General features: G+C 38.8%; 3 protein-coding genes across 3 annotated transcripts in view; 2 read left to right on the top strand and 1 right to left on the bottom strand.

Annotated features, from left to right (window-relative positions):
• ppip5k1b (diphosphoinositol pentakisphosphate kinase 1b) overlaps nt 1-7698 on the bottom strand; it is a 77139-nt gene extending 69441 nt beyond the window's left edge. The window contains exon 1 of the mRNA XM_037683263.1: nt 7396-7698. The gene's annotated coding sequence lies outside the window, so the exon portion shown is untranslated. The remainder of the gene's footprint in view (nt 1-7395) is intronic.
• A 208-nt stretch (nt 7699-7906) lies between these two features.
• On the top strand, nt 7907-11418 carry LOC119415401 (gastrula zinc finger protein XlCGF8.2DB-like). Its single transcript, XM_037682538.1, has 2 exons — nt 7907-8065; nt 9740-11418. Exon 2 carries the CDS (start codon nt 9743-9745, stop codon nt 10916-10918), a length of 1176 nt encoding a protein of 391 aa, XP_037538466.1. The 5' UTR covers nt 7907-8065; nt 9740-9742; the 3' UTR covers nt 10919-11418.
• A 5886-nt stretch (nt 11419-17304) lies between these two features.
• Nucleotides 17305-18727, top strand: LOC119415923 (zinc finger protein OZF-like). Its single transcript, XM_037683092.1, has one exon. It carries the CDS (start codon nt 17305-17307, stop codon nt 18673-18675), a length of 1371 nt encoding a protein of 456 aa, XP_037539020.1. The 3' UTR covers nt 18676-18727.
• The last annotated feature ends 4495 nt before the right edge of the window (nt 18728-23222 follow it).

A 23222-nucleotide genomic window follows, 5' to 3' on the forward strand; every position in this document is an offset into this window, starting at 1 on the left:
TACCCCCATGACCTTGCATCAGGACAGGTACCCCCATGACCTTGCATGCACCCAAGTATGCAGAGACACCAACTCCATGCACATTATTTTGTATGGCAATCGTAATGTACTCATCTTTGTAACAAATATTTATGACAAATACACGTTTGTTACTAGTATTGCTTCAAGTAATGCATACTGTTCATCACCTTTTGAGCCAATATTTTAAACTAGAATCATCTTATCTTGAGAAATGACAGTCAGTCTTCTATTACCAAATCAAATTTTAGATCAGTGTTTGTAAAACTACGGTAAGTCCTTAGAGGCTGTAACAACTACCGGCCTTGTGGTAAATGCATAGCTGAAGTTCATAAATTGATTTGAAAGATAGTGAGTTAATGAATACATCTATGGTGACATGTATTATTTCGCATCAATACATTTTCTTCTCATAAACTGCTCCAGAGCAGGTTATGGTTAACTCTATGTTACCACGGTCATTTAGCTGTTCTCCAAGAGAGCCTCCTTCATTCCAACAACCCTGGCTTTCAGGTCAAAATGAGTGGAAATCTTGGCTTCGTAGTACAATCCCCTGGAGAGGATCGTTTCAATCATTTATCGTTCATAAGGTGGACACAATTTATCACTCTGCTATTCGTTTTGTTACAAATGCTCCTTATGGAACACATCATGGTCATTGGTCACCTCTACTCTCTTGTTAAATGACCTTCTCTACATACTCGTGAAATTCATTGGTTTACCCTCATTTATAAGATGTTGCTGGTTATTCACCTCCATATTTAACTCAGCTACTGCAACCAGCACTGGTGTTGAAGTATAACAGCCAATCCTCTCAGTATTTGTGGTTAACAACTCCAAAGACCAAGTCTGGCTTTGGCTCAGCTGATCCATCTGACTGGAATCTGCTTCAAAAAAACTTTGGATCTGACCTCACTCATCTCAGTTTCTAGTTTTAAAAGTCGTTTAAAGGCCGTTTTTAAAGATAATATGAGCTGTTGTTAATGTAATTTGTGATTTCCTTGTTTGTTATTGACTTCTATATTTTATTGTTTTGTCTAACTGTATTGTTTCCCTTCGCTGGAGCCTACAAGAACCTGTTGGTGCTGCCAGGTCTGCACTGTAAAGAAGAATTTGTTCTTGGTGTTGATGCCTGGTTAAATAAAGGTGAAATGAAAATGAAAAATGAACATTTGTCCTGAACTGTCTATAACCCCATCAGAGTACCATATTTTTCACTGTATAAGTCACGTTTTTGGGGGGATGGGGGGGGGGGGGTTTGCATAATCTACATGCCCTGCGACTTATAGGCCGAAGCGACATATTTATGGATTTATTTATAAACAATTTTTGGTTGAGATATGACCGTTTTCATTCATTCCGACTGAAAAAAAAAAAAAAAAAAAGCAGTACCACTTTCGGCCACTTGATGGCAGCAGAGTAGCAATAGTAGTATGACATGCTGTTGCATCATGTAATAGGTAAACGTGGCTATAATGACAAATTCAATAAAGTTCAAAACAAAAACAACTGGACTTTATTTATTATACTTTACTTTATAGTTTTTTCTTGAACTTTTTTGAATTTCCCATGTCCTGGATGACTGAGAATCTTCACCAATGATTCAATCGGCCTGCCACAATCTCCCCACCTTCATTCTGCTCGTTGCTTGGAACCGTCAAACCAGCGGCACCGCCCTGGTGAAATACAGCTGATTTGACCATTAAAGTACATTTATAAAGCCAACGTCAAACTGTGACACCTTTGCTATAATTTCGAGCAAACAAATCATTGTTTTTAAGTGTTAAGCTCGTTAAATTCTTATAAAAGTCCTCCAGTGCACGCGGCCGCCATTTGGCAGCCCATCGGTTTTTGGCACAACACCGGTCCACATTTCCGGGTTCTTGGCAGTGACGTGTAATAGATGCGACGTATACGGCAAAGCGACATATTTATGGATTTTTCCACTTTATTAGACAAATATGACTGATGCGACAAATACGGTGGTGTGACAAGCACGGCGGAAAATACGGTAGTTAAGCCCAGAATATCCATCCATCCATTTTCTTTACCCGCTTCTTCCATTTTGGGTCACAGGGGTCACTGGTGCCCATGTCCAGCAATCACTGTGCGAGGGGCGGGGGACACCCTGGACAGGTCTCCAGTCCATCACAGGGACACATAGAGACAAACGAGACAAACAACCATTCACTCTCTCACTCACACCTAGAGACAATTTAGAGTTACCAATCAGTCTAACATGCATGTGTTTGGTCTGTGGGAGGAAACCGGAGTACCGGAGAAAACCCACGCATGCACGGAGAGAACATGCAAACTCCACCCAGAAAGGCCCCCGGACCGGGATTTGAACCAGAGACCTGCTCGCTGAGAGGCAGCAGCTCTACCAGTTGCGCCACCGTGCTGCCTTAAGCCCAGAATATAAATACACTAATTTCAGTTTAAATTCAGTTCAGTTTATTTATAAAGCACCGTCACAACAGAAGTCGTCTCAGGGCACTGAACAGAAACATTCACGTCCATTTTTTAAAAAGTCAATTAGTAAAAGTTTCCGACGGAAGCCAGCAGACTGCGATGAATCTCCACTTCGTCGCAGTCTGATGACAACACAGTGATTAGTACAGCACAGTACAATGAATTTTGTGCATACTATGATTATTGTTATGTTTATGCTTGTAGAAATAAATCTGTTTCAAACAATAAGAACAGCAGCACTTTGTTGCCATAAAACAAAATTAATCCCAAATTTCTACACAGACCTAAAAACATCTTACAAATGAGACAACTGTGCCTCGGCGTGACGAACTTGTACAAATAAACAAAATGAAATGTTTGGCGATGTTGTATGCCAACAGAAGCTGTGTTCGGGGCGTTACCGTTTTGACAACAGTGAGCTCCACTGGAGCCACATTTTTAAGTGACGACAAAAACAAAAGATAAAACAAGATCCCAGACAGAATTCCAATTTTGTTCTGGCCTTTGTCTGCCTGGGAGAAAATAAAACCGTCCATTACTCGTGAATATTTCTTTTTTTTATTTTTTTTTATTTTAAAGGCCAAACAGTTTATTATTAGAAAATAAAATTATACAGTTTGAATCACAGTAAAATACATTTGAGCTTTAATTTACTGAGCATTTGTTCAAACCAAAAGCCACGAATATAAAATGATTTAACGCACCAAAAAATAAAACACTGCAAATGATTTTTAAATGCGTTATATGATTATTAATTGGTTAAACAGAAAAAATGACTACATAAATAAAGTACCCACATGTACCCATAAGGCTGAACTGTGAATGTAAATAAGAATATTTTTTTCTGTGCGGTTGTGTAAACAAATGGACTCTTAAGTTCACTTTTTGCGAGTAAAATAAAAAAATAAAATAAAGTTGAACATGTCCCTGAAACAGAAGTCTTCTATCAGACAGCAACAAACTGGTTTTGTTGCACTTTATAAGAAATAAAAAAATACCTCCCTGCAATAAAACATGTAAACTGAATCACTTTGTGTTTAAAGTGGCACAAACCAGCCAAACCTCTACAGGATTGTAAACATTCCCACAATGAAAGCTAAAACTTGTAAGACTATTGCATATTCTGCAAAAATGCAGTATAAATACTGAGTGATAAATGAGTTTACTGGTATTTACGGATGAAGCTGAAACTGGAAGGTTAAAGCAAACAGAAACAGAACGCTAGCTACAAGCTAAATAAAGCCAAACGCTAGCGCTAGGCCAGAATTAGCTAAATGTTAGCTAAAAGTCCTGATGCATGCTCAACAATCCAGGTAGATATTAGACTCGTGAATATTTCTGAGGTTAATGAAGAACATGCACATCCCAACACGACTTCAGTGAAAGGCTTTTAACCTTTGATTCTGTCGGCCACCGGTCACAGCTTTCACTGGTCATTAGCTTTATTCCTGTCTGCTGGGGAACATTACGTTTTGTGGATGGGTGGTAAATAATACTTCGAAGTGAGGAAATAAATATATTTTTACTTTTACCATTGTGTCACTACTTTTCTTCCTGTTATCTAAAGACAGTGAGCAACTAAATATTAGGATAGCTGTTAATAATTATATGCAGTAAAGTAGGAAGGGATCAGAATTCCTCAAAGATAAGATGCTTGTTATCAGAATTCAGCTTTCGGCAGAGCAACAGCAATGACTTGCACTAGCTTCAAAAAACTGGAAAAATACATTGAATAAAATTTAAAACTTGACTTACAAATACAAGCTGCCATCATTACTGAAAGTAAGATTCATAATAAAGCTTTCTGGTGTAAAACAGAACCAGAAAATGCCTTTTATTTCCCACTAATAATAAATAAAACAGATAAAATCCCTGAATTGTTTATTAACTATGGCTGATGATGGACAAAAACACAACTGACTTTTGCTTCCAAGAATTGTTTTTATTGTGAGTAAAGATTTCAGGGTTACAAGGGGCAACCAGAAAAATTTGAGCTTCAACAAATCTTATGAAAACATCACAATAAAGAATATTAAGAATTAACTGGGGCATAAATAAAGAAGTTAAAAAAATGCAGTTATATCCATCCAGCCATTATCTTTCCCCGCTTCTTCCTTTTCGGGCTACGGGGGGTCACTGGTGCCCATGAAAATGAATAAAGAATTCATTTTTATTACAATTTTTAACCTAACTGATTTGAGCAAAAGTTTTAACTAAATTAAGTCAAGTCAAATATACTTATAAAGAACATTTAAAAAACAACAGATGTTTCCAAAGTACTTAACAATAAAATCAATGTCAGTATTTAAAGGAAGAAAAAAATTTAATTAAAAGCATCAAAAGAAAAACATAAAAGCAACAAAACAATGAAATAATACATCAAATCACACTGTGTTAAATCTGTGTTAATCTATTCGGATACGTACAGGGAGCCAGTGAAGGGAGGACAAAGCTGGTGAAATATGCTCAAACCTACGAGTTCCTGTTAAAAGCTGAGCTGCAGCATTTTGGACGAGCTGGAGACGTGAAAGGGAGACCTGACTGACCCCAACATAGAGCACGTTACAGTAGGCCAGTCAGGCTGTAATGAAGGCGTGGACTATTTTTTCCAAGTCAGATCTGGTCAACACGGACTTAAGCTTAACTATCTGCCTGAACTGGAAGATATTTTTTTTTATAGAACAAAGTTAGTCTGTTTATTAAACTTAAAGTCGGAGTCTAAAACCATCCTGAGATTTGTAACAGACTGCTGAAGATAAGGCTCAAGAGAGTCAAGGTTAACAGAAATAGCAGAAGAGCTAGGGCTAAACACAATGACTTCAGGTTTTTTTGTTTGTTTGTTTTTTGAGCCCATCCAGAGGATCTGACTTAACTTTTTTGGACATGAACTATTGGGTTTTAAGGGCAGATAAATCTGACAATCATCAGCGTAACAACAAAACGAAAGACATGTTTCCTCAATAGACCCCAAAGAGAGCAGATACAGTGAAAACAGAAGGGGTCCAAGAATCGAGCCCTGCGAAACCCCAGATAGCAGATAAAATATTACCAGCATTAACACAAAAGCTCCAAATCCAGAAAAACAGACCACATTATCAAGCTTTTTTTTTTTTAAAACCATACTCATGGAACAATAAAAAATGCACTCTCCTTTAATCTTATGTTTTTATGAATCAGGAAATAATCAAATGATACCAGAATCTAAAATTATACAAATCTAACCTCAAGTGCAACAAAGCAGCAGCTTTTAGAACAACCTATGGCATATCTTGATGCATGCTCAATAATCCAGGTGAATAAACAGGTCCTCTGGACAGATTCTTCTTTGTTGAAACGTTCATCTTTGATCCAAAAGACTTCTTCAGTATGAGACCCTGCAGCAAACTCAGTCTTATAAACAGCACCTTCTCATAATGGATAAACCAGTCTGCTGGTGACAGCCAAAACTAGTATGAAAAAGGAGGACCATCAGCCTCCACCCCTGTTTAACAATGGACGGGTTCTCTTTACAGAACTCGTCCATAAATAAGGATGGAGGCCTCCATGTTCAACTGTCCCCCCTCTTACTAAATTAATAATAAAGTATTTCATATTATTATTCACATATCTTAATAAAGTATTTTTGAATTGAATTGCAATGCTGTCATTGCAAGTATAATTCAGCCCTCTGTGCAAGCGGCCATCCGGGCACTAGTGATCAATCGTTAGGCTGATGGTCCTCCACATGTGGCCAGTTGAGAAGGTGCTGCTTATAAGACCGAGTTTGTTGCAGCTCCTCACGACTGAAGAAGTCTTTTGGATAAAAGACAAAACATTTAGACAAGAAGAATCTGTCCAGAGGACCTGACTCAACCTTGTTAAACCTACAGCATAAAAACCTTGTAGTGATTTTCTGTCTGACAGTCTGTCTCTTACATCACCTGTGGGTGTGGTTACTGATAGGGTTACTTTTTACAACATTGCACAGTCTGACCATGGGGTGAAATTGCAAGAAAGACAAGTACACTCCTGGGTGGACTGCTGATTGTCTTAAATGTTTTCCACTCGTGAATAACCTTTCTTACTGAGCAAAGATGAACTCCAAATAGTTTGACAATGACCTTTAATCTTTCCCAGATTGACGAGCAGCAAATGATGAACCTCCTGAATCCAGTGGTGAGGTGCACCTAGACCTTCACACACAGCAGTCCCACTTTGGCTTCTTTAATAAACAATGAGATGGAGTATGATGTGTGTTTGTGGTCACTATAGGTTTGAATATATTTAGAACCAGATCATTTGGATGCCCTGAGATGTAAGACATTTGAAGTGGGGAAAAAAGTTTTTTCTTTTATTTATTTAAAACCCTCCTGTGTTTAAAGAACATTTTTAGTTTTGAATCTGAATGGTCCAAACTATTTTCCCTGAAGGCTTTCAAGAGGATTTTTGTAAGGGAGGTTTTTAGGCTAGATGAAATGATTTAACCTTTTTTTTTTCTTGGAAGAGGATCAAGAAGTAACATTTACACATCATAACTGAATCACACCAAAATCCAAATGGATCTTAAACAGAAACTAGACAAGTCTTCAGATGTGTTGTGCTCACTTCAAGTCGTTTAGAAAGCAACAAAATCAGCAAATCGGGTGTTCAGGAGTTTGTTTCAAACCACAACCTGCGTCTCAAACCGCGTCAAAAACACGATGATAGACTTAAAGCCACATGAGAAATCAACGTGTCGGCCTGTCCACTTTCGTTTCGTTCAATGCTGACAGATAAAATCACGTTTTAAATAACCAGTTCAAAATGCTGATGTGTTTATCAGTTATTAACATATCCTACACATGAGCTAACCCCGCTCTTTTTCACGGGACTTAACACAATAATAAAACCACGAGGAGACGACAAAAGGCTTTAACTATGACTTACGGTAAAGTGGAGCGCTTCACTTCCTTGTTTCTGCTGAAGAGTGGTGGAGGGAAGCGGCTTCTACGCTTCCTCCGTGTTTTCTTTCTCTTTTTTTTTAAACTCACAATAAAGTTACAGGTTGTACGTCAGAGTTCATGTCCGGTCGTCGCTGATGTGCTAAGCAGCTGCCCGCCTTCCGTAGTTTGCTTTTTTCTCCTTCTTCTTCCTTTTTTTTTTTTTGTTCTTAGAAAGTGTTGTTCACGACAGATGCGTCGTTGCTGCCACCTAGCGGTCATACTGTCACATTACACAACAGCGCTCAAACAAACAATAAACACATTCTGCTCCACACTCAGATTACAGACTAATCTCCAAATTTAACACAATTTATAAACGTGAAAACTCCCACAACGTGTGTATGCTAATATAAATTACCGTACATTTCATTTCAGTCTGCTGTGACACTGTTCACTTTAAGATGTGAGACGTTCAGGATAGCAATCTCGTGAATATGACGTAATCTCGCGAGATTTGCCGTTCACGTTTTCGAAACTAGTGTGTTCAAAAGGGAAATAAGCTAAAGCTGCTGCCGCTGTGAACGTTGGGTTTATTGATGTGTAAAGTATAAGAATGGTGTTGAGCTGATTTTTGTGGACTAAAGAGCTTATTTTCATAACAAGCAGCCAACAAGGTATTCGTTTTAATTCAAGCTTATCTTTGTTTTTGTCACAGCTAAATGCTAACCAATGCTAAATGCTATGCTATACTTCAGCTCAGTTTTATATTATATACATTTTACCTTAAATTCTTACAGTGTGGTGGTGTGATGATAGGAAGGTGTGGATAAATTATCTTGCTGGAAAGCTTCATGAAGACATGTCTGTGTTAATAAAGGCCAGTTGTCTTATGTCTGACATATCTTATGTCATATCTATATATATATATATATATATATGTCATATATGTTTTATATATATATATATATATATATATATGTCATATATGTTTTATATATATATATATATATATATATATATATATATATATATATATATATATATAATCCATCCATATTATTGCCTTCTAATGAACCTCCATACCATGAAAAAGGCAAGTTTTTGAACTGTGCGCTAATAAGAGGCTGGATCAGTGGTGTAGTCTACGTGATACGCGGGTTTATGGAGTATACCCATTAGGAAAAGCTTAAGAATTTCAGTATCCCCACTTAAAAGTGTCCATTGATACATGACATATCATTAGGTATGTGTTATTGATACGTTACACGACAGTTAAACGCTTCCATAACAATCTATTGGTATGCAGCTCTTGTTTATTACATTCGCTTATCCATCGAATTATTCTATAATTAATACTCCTGTACTTACTAATTAATACTTGAACATGTTATGCTTTTATACCGTTTTATAAAGTCTATAACATGTTTTTAATACAAAGCCAACTGTTGAACAAAGTTTGTTGTTCATTTATTCAAATATAAGCTTCAGAGAAATTTGGAAATGTTCAATATGCTTAAAAATCAAAATAAATTTAGGATTACATTGTACTAACCAGTGTACTTTGGTTTCTAAGCACAGTGTACAGACCGACCACAGTAAAGTTAGTTTTACGTTGGCCGTTCGCGCACCGTGGCTTCACTTGTGTCCAACGTCCTACGTAAAACTTACCGCGGTATACCCACTACAAAAATGTAGACTACACCACTGGGCTGGATGGTCCTTCTCACAGAGGACTTGACATTTGTGGTTTACAAAATGAATTTCAAATTTGATTTGACTGATCGTAAGTTTTCTATTTTACCTCAGTCTATTTAAATGAACTTTGACACAGCATTTCTGGATGTTGCTCACAAATGGCTTCTTCTTCACATGATAGAACTTTACTTGCAATTGTGGATGGCTCTGTACTTTGTTGCTCTTGTCACATCTCTTTTGAGGCCTTAAAACTCTGAATTATCTTATTTTAATTGTATAACTTCTTAGTTTCAAAATTTGACATATTTACTGTGTTTCAATAGAATAAATTATGAGTTTATGAAAAATGCAAATCATTGCGCTCCATTTTTTCATTTTCCACAATGCCCCAACTTTTTCTTTTTTAAATTGGAGTTTATATGTTAAACAATTTGAAATAAATAAATAAAAAACCTAGACAGTGCATTATACTTGATATAAAACTGTCATGGAATTTAATAGTGTGGAGTGTAATCAATCTTAACACAAGACTGTATTGAAAGGGTGAGCCTATGCCTAAAAACCTTACCAGGTGATTAGAGCTGTGTTTGAAGAGTAGCCCTGCTCCCAAACCCAAGTTAACAATTAACTCTGTGTTTGCTGCTGATGTTCAGCAGATGATGCTGATTAAAGCAGAACCTCCTGAAGAATGGAGCTCTGGTATGGACCAGCAGGAACTGGAAGTCTTCAACATAAAGGAGGAAGAGGAGGAACTGTGGACCAGTCTGGACGGAGAACGGCTTAATGTGAAGGAGGAGGCTAATGCCAGCAGCTTTTCATTCACTGCAGGTCCTTTGAAAAGTGAGGATGGTGAAGAGAAACCTCTGTTTTCACAGCTTCATCAGCACCAAGTGGAAGACGGGGACCTTCCAAGCAGCAGCTCAGCTGATCAGATGACAACAACAACTGGTGGAGAGGACTGTGGAGGAGAAGAAACTAGCAGGAACCCAGAACTAAATACTCATGAAGATGATTCCAGCTTTTCAGGGATTGAAGTCAGTGAGGATGATGAGGATAAAGATGGAAAGACTTTTAGTGACTCTCAGCTGAAATGCTTGTCAGCCTCTGGGCCAAAAACTGAAGACAGTGACATAGAATGGAAAGTTCAAACAAGACAGAAATCATTTAATTGTGAAGACTGTGGTAAAATATTTAATAGTAAAGGAGATCTACACAGACACATGAGAATCCACACAGGACAAAAGCAGTTTCCTTGTGAAGTTTGTGGACAAAGGTTTAGCCAAAAGACCATTTTAAACAGACACATAAGAATCCACACAGGGGAGAAACCATTTCTTTGCAACATTTGTGGACTTATGTTTAGACTTATGATACATTTAAAAAGACACATGAGAATTCACACAGGAGAAAAACCATTTCCTTGTGATATTTGTGGTCAAAAGTTTAACCATAAGACAAATTTGAGTACACACATGAGAATCCACACTGGGGAGAGACCGTTTCCATGTGATTTTTGTGAACAAAGCTTCATCAGAAAAGGAGATTTAAACAGACACTTAAGAACCCACACAGGGGAGAAACCATTTCTCTGCAACATTTGTGGACTTATGTTTAGACTTACGATGCATTTAAAGGTTCACATGAGAATTCACACAGGAGAAAAACCATTTCCTTGTGGTGTTTGTGGTCAAAAGTTTAGCCAAAAGTCAAATTTAAACTCCCATTCTAGAATCCACACAAGAGTACAAATGCTTTCTTGTGATGCTTGTGGACAAAAATTTACCAGAAAGGGAGATCTTAACAGACACACAATGGTCCACACAGGACAATAAACATTTTCTTGTGATGTTTGTCGGCAAAGGTTTAGCCTAAAAATACGTAGTTTGAACATACACTCTAGAATCCACACAGCAGAGAAATTCTTCTCTTGTGGTGCTTGCGGACAAAAATTTACAAGAAAGGGACATTAACCACGTAACATGGTCCACACAGGATATAAGCCGTTTCTTTGGAGATTTGTGGGCAAAGATTTGTCAAAAAGGGAGATCTAAAAAACACACAAAAATCCACACAGGACAGTTATTGTTTCCTTGTGACCTTTGTGGACAAATATTTAATAGAAATATATATTTAAATAATCACTTGCAAATCCACACGGAATAAAACAGTAGTTTGCAATGACCCTTAAAACAGCTGAAAGCACACAAATGGGGAAGCACTTCAGCTGTAAAGGCAGCTACACAGAATTGAAATGGCACAGTTCTGGGCTTTGTACAGTAAATAGGAGGAGTCTAATGAGATTAATTCTTGTTGATTTGAAAATTGTCTTGTGAAGCACCATCAAGTTTTCATCAGCATGATGTCCTCAGTTGCGATGAGCACTGAAGTTGTTCCTACTTTAATCAACATGTATTGTAAATAATAGACCCAATGGCCCTGCCTCCTCTCAATGGGAATTGAAGCTAGCAGGGCCTAGTTTACAGAAGCTGCCTCATATTTTTGGACCAGCACCTGGAATATGGGGCTTGACAATGCCTGACATGGACATCCTACAAATACAAAAGGTGGAAGAAAATATTTTAATATTTACGAAGTTTAGCATAATACAAACAATTTTACCCATTTTGTCACATCCATCCATCATCTTTTACTCCCTTCTTCCTTTTCTGATCACAGGGGTCACTGGTGCCCATGTCCAGCAGTCGCTGATGCAAGAGGCGGGGTACACCCTAGACCCTAGATGAAACTCATGTTCTTAAAACAAGACAAACAAAAAAATTGTTCAGTGGTCTTCTTTAGGCCATTGACCTCTCTGAACCCATGAAAGACGACCGTGTTTTTGTCAAAGTACCTACAGATTAACTCCTGTCTGAATAGATGTAATATCCATCAATTTTCCTTTGCGAGATGAGGGCAAGCTGGTGCCTGTCTCCAGCAGTCACTGTGCGAGAGGTGGGATACACCCTGGACAGGTCTCAGGTCCATCAAAGAGCCACATGGAGACAAAAGAAAAAAAATCATCCTAAAAATACACCCAAGTGTCTGCAGGGTCATTCTCTTTATTTCATCCATTAGTCTACTGTCACTGAGATGGTTTTGGTCCAAACATTTCTGCCACTTACGTTGTCTTTTGTACTACCACACCAACTTGTCTCAATACCTGTAAAATTAATTGCTAGAGTCATTTTTATATTTTTTAAGGTCAGTTTTCTGTGGTAGCCATTAAGTTGAGATACTGTATTTAGTTGATGGTCATCCAGTAATTACTTTCCATCTCCATTATCTTATGCCCGCTTCATCCTTTTCAGGTCATGGGGGTCACTGGTGCCCATGTCCAGCAATCACTGTGTGAGAGGCGGGGTACGCCTTGGACAGGTCACAGGTCCATCACAGGGCAATACTTTCTAGGAGTTTTATTTATTTTTTATTTATCCAGTGGTTCAAGAGATATTTTACAAACAGACGCACTCACACAAGTTTATACTGTACATCTATACTTATAACATTGTGTTGACTTCCGTTAATTTCTGTAACTTAACCAGTATCAGTACTTGCCAAATCCTAACCATAACTCAATTCACACCTTAACTAAACTTAACCCCGTACCTGAATATGTGTTCCACCTCATTCAGGTCTGATTTAGGTCCCTAATGAGTCCCCGAGGCTCAATGGGTTTAACCTGTATAAATGAAGGTTGAATGAAAAATGCAGGGATACTCGAACTTTTTTGGTTCAGGGACCTCTTACAGGGGTGAAAAAGTTTCAGGGACCCCCTCATCAGGTCATGCTCAATCAGGTCTCTCTTGTAAATGAGTCCTCGAGGCTCAATGGGATTTACCTGTATAAATAAAGGTTGATTGATCATAACCATCATGTTTATTAAATAATTTTCTTTGTTTTGTCTCTTTAATGCAGTGGAAATATTTGTGTAACATAAATACTTAAGACTGGTTCTTTAATAGTGTTACAATTTTTATACTTTTAAACATGGGGTATTTTTCACTCAAGACACACTTAATAAAAAAATTTAATTTCATCTTCCAAAAACTACAGTTTTGAGAAGATCAAATATCAAAAAAGACTTTAAAATTTTACCTATTTACATAATGAACACTGGGGGTCCGAGGACCCTAGTTTGAGAACAACTGCCTTAGGGCACTTTAGAGGAAACTAAACCACCAGAAGAAAAACTATGCATAGGGTGAACATGAAGACTCCATACAGAGGCCCCTGCCGATTACTGTATGTTTATACCTCATAAATAAAAATTACGCTTTCATTTTTAAAATAAGGGACAGTAAATGGACTTTGATCATATAGCACTTTTTTAGTGTTGATTCGAAACTTAATCAGTTGTAGATTCTCGGTGTGTCTGAGAGATTCATTAAAATCCGTTCAGTGATCCATGAGATATTTTGTTGAATCTTACTGGGCTCAGACTGTTGGTGGAAAATAAAGAGCAGGATTTGTGAGCGAGTTTCCTGAACGTCTTGAAACATGGGGTTCTCCAGTTTCTTCACGTCACTGTACCTCGCTCACTCTCAAGAAGCTTTCGTTTTGAACATGTTTGGAAAGAAATTCCAAGAGAAAAAAAATCCATATTTTCACTTAAAATAGTTTCATTAGCCTCAAACCCTTTTTAATTTAGTTTCTGTAATTCTGGAGCGCTAAGGTTAGATTAACAAAAACCAACATGAATTTGTATAGGTTCAAAATATACGGTGAGCTTCTTCTTTCAGCTGCTCCCTTCTCCCATGGGTGGGGTGAATATGGGTGGAGGCAGGTGCTTCACCTTTCTCACCCACATTTTGAATCCATCGGTTCAGGGAGTCGACTCTGTGGCCTTCTGATCACCTTCTGTGTCACCACTCCCCCTCAACTGAGCATTGTTTAAAAGATTAATTATAATATGTAATATGTACTGTATACTAATATATTGTATAATGTCACGATTTTGTAAGGCAATATATTAAAATATTTTGCACGTTTATGTAAATTTGTCATAATCTTTTTGATTTCGTTTTGTGATCTGTTCCCTTTAAAAAAAAAAAAATCGCCGGAAACGAAATCTCGCGTGAACTTGACCTAATCTCGCGAGATCTGGCCCAGAACCATGAACGTGAGGTGTACAGGAGAAGCAGCTCAGCTCACTTTTAATGATGTTTCATGTTGAAGAAGGATATTAAACTGACCTGCGGATTAAAGAGCCTCTTTCATGACGAGCAGCCAACGAGGTATTTGCGTTTTGTGTAGACTTAGCTTTGTTTTTGTCACAGCTACGTGCTAACTGTTGGCTCGTGCTACTTTACATCTGTGGAGGATGCAAAGCTTCATGAAGACATGTCTTAATGAATCCTGGTCTGAGATCTGAAGAGAGCTAAGATCTGCTCAACATATAACATAACTCAACATAATTTTGCTAAAATTAGAAGCATCTAAAAATGATGCAGAAAAACTGGTTCATGCATTTGTCACGTCTAAACTGGACCATTGTGATGGTTTATTATCTGGGTGTCCAAAAACTTCTTTAAGACGTCTTCAGTTGATCCAAAATGCTGCTGCCAGACTTAACTTTATTTAGTAGGAGAGATCATATCGCTCCAGTTTTAGCTTCTCTCCATTGGCTCCCTGTCAAATCCAGAATAGAATTCAAAATCTTACTTCTAACCTACAAAGCGCTCAACAACCTAGCTCCATCATATATTTGAAATCTTATTGTTCCGTGTTTTCCTAACAGCACTTCGCGCTCAGACTGCAGGCTTACTTGTGGTTCCTAGAGTTTCCAAAAGCAGAATGGGAGGAAGATCTTTCAGTTCTCAGGCTCCTCTCTTGTGGAACCAACTTCCAGTTTCTGTCCATGAGGCCGACACATTGTCCAGTTTAAGACTTGCCTTTTTGATAAATCCTATAGTTAGTAGGGGTGTAACGGTACGCTAAAATCACATTTCGGTTCAGTTTCAGGGAGGGCTCGGTTCAGTTAATTTTCGTTAAAAAAAAAGGCCAAAATAAAGACTTACAAAACGTTTATTTTTAAAATATGCCAAGTAAGCAATACGTTTGTATAAAAATAAATAAAAGCAACCCATTTGGATGATATTTTAAATAAACTGCACTCTTTACAATAAATAAGTAACAATAATAAAAATATTAATAAATACAATAACAGTCAGAACCAGAACAATAAGCAGTAACAGACTGTTTACAATCTAACTAATCCAGTTTTATGTTTTGGGCCAAAAAGACCAACTTGTCCACATTTTCTGCCAAAAGCACAGATTTAGTTGTGGTGACATCATCTCCAGCGGTGGAGAAAACCGCTCACTAGCAACAGTAGCAGGAATAAAGAGGTAGAGCTTTGCTAATGTTGCAGTGTGGCTGGATTTGGCCTCATTACTCACAACCTCTTGGACCTGCTCTCACCTGTCCCTGGAAAAGTTCAGAGTTCAGTCATTGCAGACTTCTTAGCTGGAGGTGATCTCTGGTGGATATCCCTGAAGAGGAGGAAGACTCAGCTGCTATCTCTGTCCCAGACTGGAAATAAAATACAAAGAGGTTTAAAAAAAAAAGTTAAGATAAGATTTTTTTTTTTTTAAGTTAATTAGATAATAATAAAATAATAACTCTTGTTGAACGGTTGTTATGAGGTGGTTGAATCTCTCGGTCATCATCATCAGGGCTTTAATCTGCTCCAGAGCTTGTTGACAATATCAGTTTTAGCTTTTTCATAAAGCGCTGCTACAACTTTTTGGCTGAAGTGTTGACGTGATGGGATGTCGTAGCGAGGCTCAATAACTTCAAAGCCGGCGCATCAACAACATTTGGACGTAGATCCATATCTTTAAAAACTCCTACAGCTTGTGTTATTGCTCTGGACCGATCTGAATGACCTGATAAAGGTTGTTTAAATGCTGCCGTTATCGGTCTTTGCACCAACCAAGCTGCTATTCTGTAGAAGAGATGTTCACATTCGAATGATGTCGTTTCAAGCGCATTAACAAGTTAGACATGTTGCTGCTGCAGATACAATCTTCGTGAAACGTCGACACACAGATTTGGATTTGCGCTCGTCTTTTAACAAGAAAGCCATAATGTTCCCAAACAGGAGACCGCAATGAGATGCTAGAATGCTAATGCTACGCACGCTGCAAGACTATAGCGCCGTGCTGAAACACGCTTAGGAACTTTAGTTCTGCAGCGCATAATCTCTCGTTAATAAAATTTAATGAGTGAAAAAATAACCGAAATGATGCGCACGTGGACTGAACCGAACATGCTGTACCGAAATGGTTCAATACACCCACGTGTACCGATACACCACTAATAGTTAGGGTTGGCTTGTTATGTTGCCATAGGCTTAGACTACTGGACCTAATTTCCTTAAATGAAATAATAAAATTTAATAGTTCTCATTTGATAATATGTCTATCTTAACGTGTGATTCTCTATCTGCCATTGTGTGTTGTGGGGAAAAAAGAGCTTGCTGGTGATAAGATGGCCTCCGGGGACCGTCCTCTCCCCCGTCTGTTTATAGGACTGTTTGTTGGTGGCTCCTCAGATTGAAGAAGTCCTTTGGATGACGAACAAAATGTCTCAGCAATAAAGAAACCCTCCAGATGACCTGACTGAATGTTGTTGGATTTTTACCTGGATTATTGAGCATGAACTTTGATGTTTTGAACCACTTTGACATGACTGCCTTAGAAGAGATGATAGGTGAAAGGGCGGGCCCTGCCCAGAAGCCATCTTATCACCAGCAAATTGTTTTTTTTCCACTATGGGAGTACGCTGTTTGTGGGACTCAGTTTGTTTGGTGGCTCCTCAGATTGAACAAGTCCTTTGGATAAAGGACGAAACGTCTCAGAAAAAAGAAAACCGTCCAGATGGCCTAACTGAACATTGTTGAATGTTCTAAACTCTTAAACCTACTAATTTTAATAACATACTTGTAGCTAATAATTCTGTTTTAATTACATTTAACACAATATCCCAACTTTTTCTTGGAGTAGGGGTTGTTGACAGCACATAGAGAGTGCAGTACACTTGGTAAAAACTGGGTCAAGTATAATAGTGTAGTGTGTGGTCAAACTGTTGAGAGAACGATCCAACGCTAAGAAAGCTTACCAGGTGATTAGAGCGGTGTTTGACGTGTAGCCCTCCTTCCAAATGTAAGTTAACATATTAACTCTGTGTTTCAGTGTTTGCTGCTGATGTTCAGCAGATGGTGTTGATTAAAGCAGAATCTCCTGAAGAATGGAGCCCTGGTATAGACCAGCAGGAGCCAGAAGTCCTCAACATAAAGGAGGAAGAGGAGGAACTGTGGACCAGTCTGGAGGGAGAACAGCTCAATGTTAAGGATGAGGTTGATGCCAGCAGCTTTTCATTCACTTCAAGCCCTTTGAAGAGTGAGGATGATGACGAGAAACCTCTGTTCTCACAGCTTCATCAGCACCAAATGGAAGGCGAAGATCTTCCAAGCAGCAGCAGCTCAGCTGCCCATATGACAGCAGCAACTGGTGGAGAGGACTGTGGAGGAGCAGAAACTAGCAGGAACCCAGAACTAAATGTTCATGAAGATAATTCCAGCTCTTCAGAGACTGAAGTCAGTGAGGATGATGAGGATAAAGATGGAAAAACTTTTAGTGATTCTCAGCTGAAACGCTTGTCAGATTCTGGGCCAGTAACTGAAGATGGTGATGAAGAAAGAAAAGTCCAGACAAGACAGGCATCATGCATTTGTGATGACTGTGGCAAAATATTTACCAGTAAAGCAAATCTTATCAGACACATGATAATCCACACAGGAGATAAACTATTTTCTTGTGATGTTTGTGGACAAATATTTAACCAAAAGGCTACTTTAAACAGACACATGAAAATCCACACTGGAGAGAAACCATTTCCTTGTGCTGTTTGTAAGCAGAAATTTGCTAGAATGGGAGATCTCCACAGGCACGTAAGAATCCACAGAGGACATAAACAGTTTCCTTGTGAAGTTTGTGGACAAAGATTTAGCCAAAAAACAGTTTTAAACAGACACATAAGAATCCACACAGGGGAGAAACCATTTTGTTGCGATGTTTGTAGTCGAGGGTTTAGCGATAAGGCAAATTTAAAAAGACACAGGAGAATCCACACAGGAGAAAAAATGTTTTCCTGTGACGTTTGTGGACAAAGGTTTAGTCTCAAGACAAATTTAAATGCACATGTGAGAATCCACACTGGGGAGAAACCGTTTCCTTGTGATGTTTGTGGACAAAGATTTATCAGAAAAGGAGATTTAAATATACACATCAAAATTCACACAGGAGAGAAGCAGTTTCCTTGTGATCATTGCAGACAAAGGTTTAGCCAAAAGGCGCACTTAAGCTCACACATGAAAATCCACACAAGAAAGAAGACATTTCCTTGTGATGTATGTGGACAAATGTTTAGCCGGAAGACCAATTTAAACAGACACGTGAGAATCCACACCGGACAGAAGCCATTTCCTTGTGATTTTTGTGGACAAATGTTTAGCCAAAAGACAAATTTAAACAGACACAACAGAATTCACACAGGAAACGAAGCAACAATTTGCAGTGACTCATAAAACACAAAAATTCACACAGGTGGGACAGCAGTTTAGCTGTGAATGTAAAGATAGCAACTTAAGACGAGAGTTCTCACAGGAGTGAAACTGCACGGGCCCAGAGGTTGGTGGTAAATAATGCTGTCAAAAACTGCAGCAGTTTGCACTTGCAGAAATAAATAGTAAATGTTTCTACTTTATTTTGTGTTGAGCGTTTCGTTTATTTTGAAATTAATATATGTACTTTTAAACCTTTCTCCAAACACGTCATAGATTTTAGCTGTCAAACTAGTAGATTGGAGCTTGATTCCAGATTAAATACAAACTGACAGCGTTCTCTCTTTTTGTATCCAAATATCAGTGAATCAATCAATAAAAATGTATTTCTAACGGGCATTTTAAAAATGTATTTCTAACGGGCATTTAAAACAACCTCTCAATGACTAAAGTCAAAGACCCAAATGAAAAACATTGCAACGGAAATCTGAGACTGGTATGTTCTCCATCCAAATGGACACCGCACCAGACATCACATCCCAAGCCCAGTGCTCATATGTGACACATCATTCATATGTGACTTGTGGCGGTGATCAGATGTGAAGCATCCACAGGTCAGTACTTTGTCCAGCTTGTAAGAAAGGTGCTTGAGGGCATAAATCTGGATTTGAGACAGTGTATTGGAAGTTCTATAGATGGTGCCTCCTACACGCAGGGCCACTATAATGACCTCTGCTCTTTTGAATGAAAAGTCATCCAATCAGCTCTGTGGGTGATGCTACACACATACTAAACCTTGTACTTTCAGACAACAATGTTTTGGCAAGAGGCTCTGTTTTTACACTGTTAAACAACATTGCTATCTTCATTAGAGAATCCTACCAGAGGATGAGCATTTGGGAAATGCAGATCAAAGATCTAAAACATAGATGAGGAATAAGACAAACACAATGCTGGTCAAAAGACGTTTTGTCAAACGTATTTGGGATTTTTAGAAAGCTCGATGGGTCTTTATGTCCTCCACTATATCAAAGAGGTGAATACCGTCAGCACCACTGCAGTTGTCAATGCAATGGGATACATCACCCAGCTCTTGAAACAGTACTTACAGCCCAGATTTTCTTGAGAATTTTCCATATTACTACACCAGTCTCCAAATTCCTCCAGTGGAATGGACATTCTGACAGCTCATCGGAAGATCGTCGGGGCACAACCACAGCTGAAAAATATGAGCAGAGACATTCAGTAAGTCAAAACAGCAGTGAACACATTTGTCCAGTGGGCCAACAACAGCTTAAATAAAGAAAATGAGCTGGAGGTTGAAACCTCGTTGCCACAAAAACGTGGTAGAAATAAGAAATTCATGCCAGGTGAGATGTGCCGAGATCTCTAAATGATGCCATCACATATAAGATTGATGTCCATAATCAAATCATGGACAGAATTTTAGAGAGCATTCACCAGCGATTTCTCAAAAATGGCACACCATTTGCAAATTTGGCACTTCTCCATCCCAATAAACTTCATCCAGGTAACAGCTTATGCTGGCAGATTCCCAGTCATCTTTCCAACAGCTGAATGTTTCTGGTGCCATTTGAAGACGATGCAACAGTTGTCGACTTACAGAGTGAGCTCATCAGCATGGCAGGACAGGACTTCTGTAGTGGAAGAATATGCAACCAAGAAAACGAAGGAAGGACGACAGCATGATGAAGATGAAGTGGAGATAATTTACAAAAAATTAAAATGTGCCACTTCTGTTTCTTCACAGACTCCTCTTTTCACCGCAGAAAAGTGTATTTGTTCTTTCAGATTTATTTTCCTGTTAGCTTCTCCCTTTTTCAGGTGCCACCACAACAAGTGAACTCATGCAAGGATTTGTTAAGAGTTTTACGCCAGACGTGCTTCCTGACAACCACAGACCACTGAGCTACCACAGCTCTCGTGCGTAGAGCACAGGGCTGTGAGGGATTTTGCTCAAGAGCCCAGAGTGGAGTAAACGAGGGTGGAGGCAGGTGTGAGCGCTTCACCTTTCCCACCCATATTTTTGAGGTTACAGTCAACAGGAGAATACCAATCACAGGTTCACTTCTCTAGCCCATATGTGTCAAACTCAAACGATGTGGCCCTCGCTGACATCTTATCTGGCCCGCAAGATGTTATTTTAAATGTAAAATGCTTTTGTCATTTTAATTTTTTTCAGTGATCTTGGATTATGAGGTCAAAAGTGCAACAGAGAACATCAAATGAGACCAATCAAACTCTTGAGGAACCTGCAACCAAGAAAAGATGTTGAGTATTTAACTTGAGTTAATGTAAATTCTGAAACTGGCCCTTAGTTTGAAAAAGGTTTTAATTTGGCCCCCTTTTGTAAGTGGGTTTGGCACCCCTGCTCTAGCCTATTCATTTTGGTGCAGAGGCTATAAAAAATGTTTCCCTCTCACCTGATTGGCTGCAAGACACTCCGTCAACACAAACCATTGCAGGGGAGAAGCTGAGAGACGTTTAAAGAAATACTATGGGACAACGGGTTTTACTTCTATATTGTGTAGGAAAAAGTGAGCTGAAAAAGGAAAAATTTTATAATTATATATAAAATGCATATGTACAGGTCCTTCTCAAAAAATTAGCATATTGTGATAAAGGTCAATATTTTCCATAATGTAATGATAAAAATGAAACTTTCATATATTTCAGATTCATTGCACACCAACTGAAATATTTCAGGTCTTTAATTGTTTTAATACTGATGATTATGGCATACAGCTCATGAAAACCCAAAATGCCTGTCCCAAAAAATTAGCATATTTCATCCCACCAATGAAAGACAAGTGTTTTTAATACAAAAAACGCCAACCTTCAAATAATCATGTTCAGTTATTCACTCAATACTTGGTCGGGAATCCTTTTGCATGAATGACTGCTTCAATGTGGCGTGGCATGGAGGCAATCAGCCTGTGGCACTGCTGCGGTGTTATGGAGGCCCAGGATGCTTCGATAGCGGCCTTAAGCTCATCCAGAGTGTTGGGTCTTGCGTCTCTCAACTTTCTCTTCACAATATCCCACAGGTTCTCTATGGGGTTCAGGTCAGGAGAGTTGGCAGGCCAATTGAGCACAGTAATACCATGGTCAGTAAACCATTTACCAGTGGTTTTGGCACTGTGAGCAGGTGCCAGGTCGTGCTGAAAAATGAAATCTTCATCTCCATAAAGCTTTTCAGCAGATGGAAGCATGAAGTGCTCCAAAATCTCCTGATAGCTAGCTGCATTGACCCTGCCCTTGATAAAACACAGTGGACCAACACCAGCAGCTGACATGGCACCCCAGTGACTGTGGAAACTTGACACTGGACCTCAAGCAATGTGAATTCTGTGTCTCCTCTCTTCCTCCAGACTCTGGGACCTTGATTTCCAAAGGAAATGCAAAATTTACTGTAATCAGAGAACATAACTTTGGACCACACAGCAGCAGTCCCAGGCGAGATGCTTCTGACGCAGTCTCTTGTTCAAAAGTGGCTTGACCTGAGGAATGCAGCACCTGTAACCCATTTCCTGCACACGCCTGTGCACGGTGGCTCTGGATGTTTCTATTCCAGACTCAGTCCACTGCTTCCGCAGGTCCCCCAAGGTCTGGAATCGGCCCTTCTCCACAATCCTCCTCAGGGTCCGGTCACCTCTTCTCGTTGTGCAGCGTTTTCTGCCACACTTTTCCCTTCCCACAGACTTCCCACTGAGGTGCCTTGATACAGCACTCTGGGAACAGCCTATTCGTTCAGCAGTTTCTTTCTGTGTCTTACCCTCTTGCTTGAGGGTGTCAATGATGGCCTTCTGGACAGCAGTCAGGTCGGCAGTCTTACCCATGATTGAGGTTTTGAGTAATGAACAAGGCTGGGAGTTTTTAAAAGCCTCAGGAATCTTTTGCAGGTGTTTAGAGTTACGTTGTTGATTCAGATGGTTAGGTTAATAGCTTGTTTAGAGAACCTTTTCATGATATGCTAATTTTTTGGGACAGGCATTTTGGGTTTTCATAAGCTGTATGCCATAATCATCAGTATTAAAACAATTAAAGACCTGAAATATTTCAGTTGGTGTGCAATGAATCTGAAATATAGGAAAGTTTCATTTTTATCATTACATTATGGAAAATAATGACCTTTATCACAATATGCTAATTTTTTGAGAAGGACCTGTACATATGCATCAAATGCATATACATATGCATTTGATGACTAAAAGCAAGATAATCTGTAAAACAGTAATGACAGCAAGGCAGCATGATGGATCAGTGGTTAGCACAGTTGTCTCACAGCAAGAAGGTCTTGGGTTCAATCCCCGAGTTGGGTTTGAATCTTTATGTGTGGAGTTTGGATGTTCTCGTATTCATGTGGTTTTCTCCCGGTATTCTGGTTTCCTCCCACAGACCAAAAACATGCATGTTAGGCTGACTTCAGGCCCTAACTTCCCTTCTTAAAGAGATATGTGATCTCAAGCCTGGTTAAATAAAGGTTAATAAAATAATAAATACAAATAAATTTCCAAACCAGTGTTCAGACATTCAGATGAAGTGGGTGT

This window comes from Nematolebias whitei, chromosome 10 (assembly GCF_014905685.2).
Source record: "Nematolebias whitei isolate Nwh7 chromosome 10, NemWhi1, whole genome shotgun sequence".
In the NCBI taxonomy this organism is placed as follows: domain Eukaryota; kingdom Metazoa; phylum Chordata; class Actinopteri; order Cyprinodontiformes; family Rivulidae; genus Nematolebias; species Nematolebias whitei.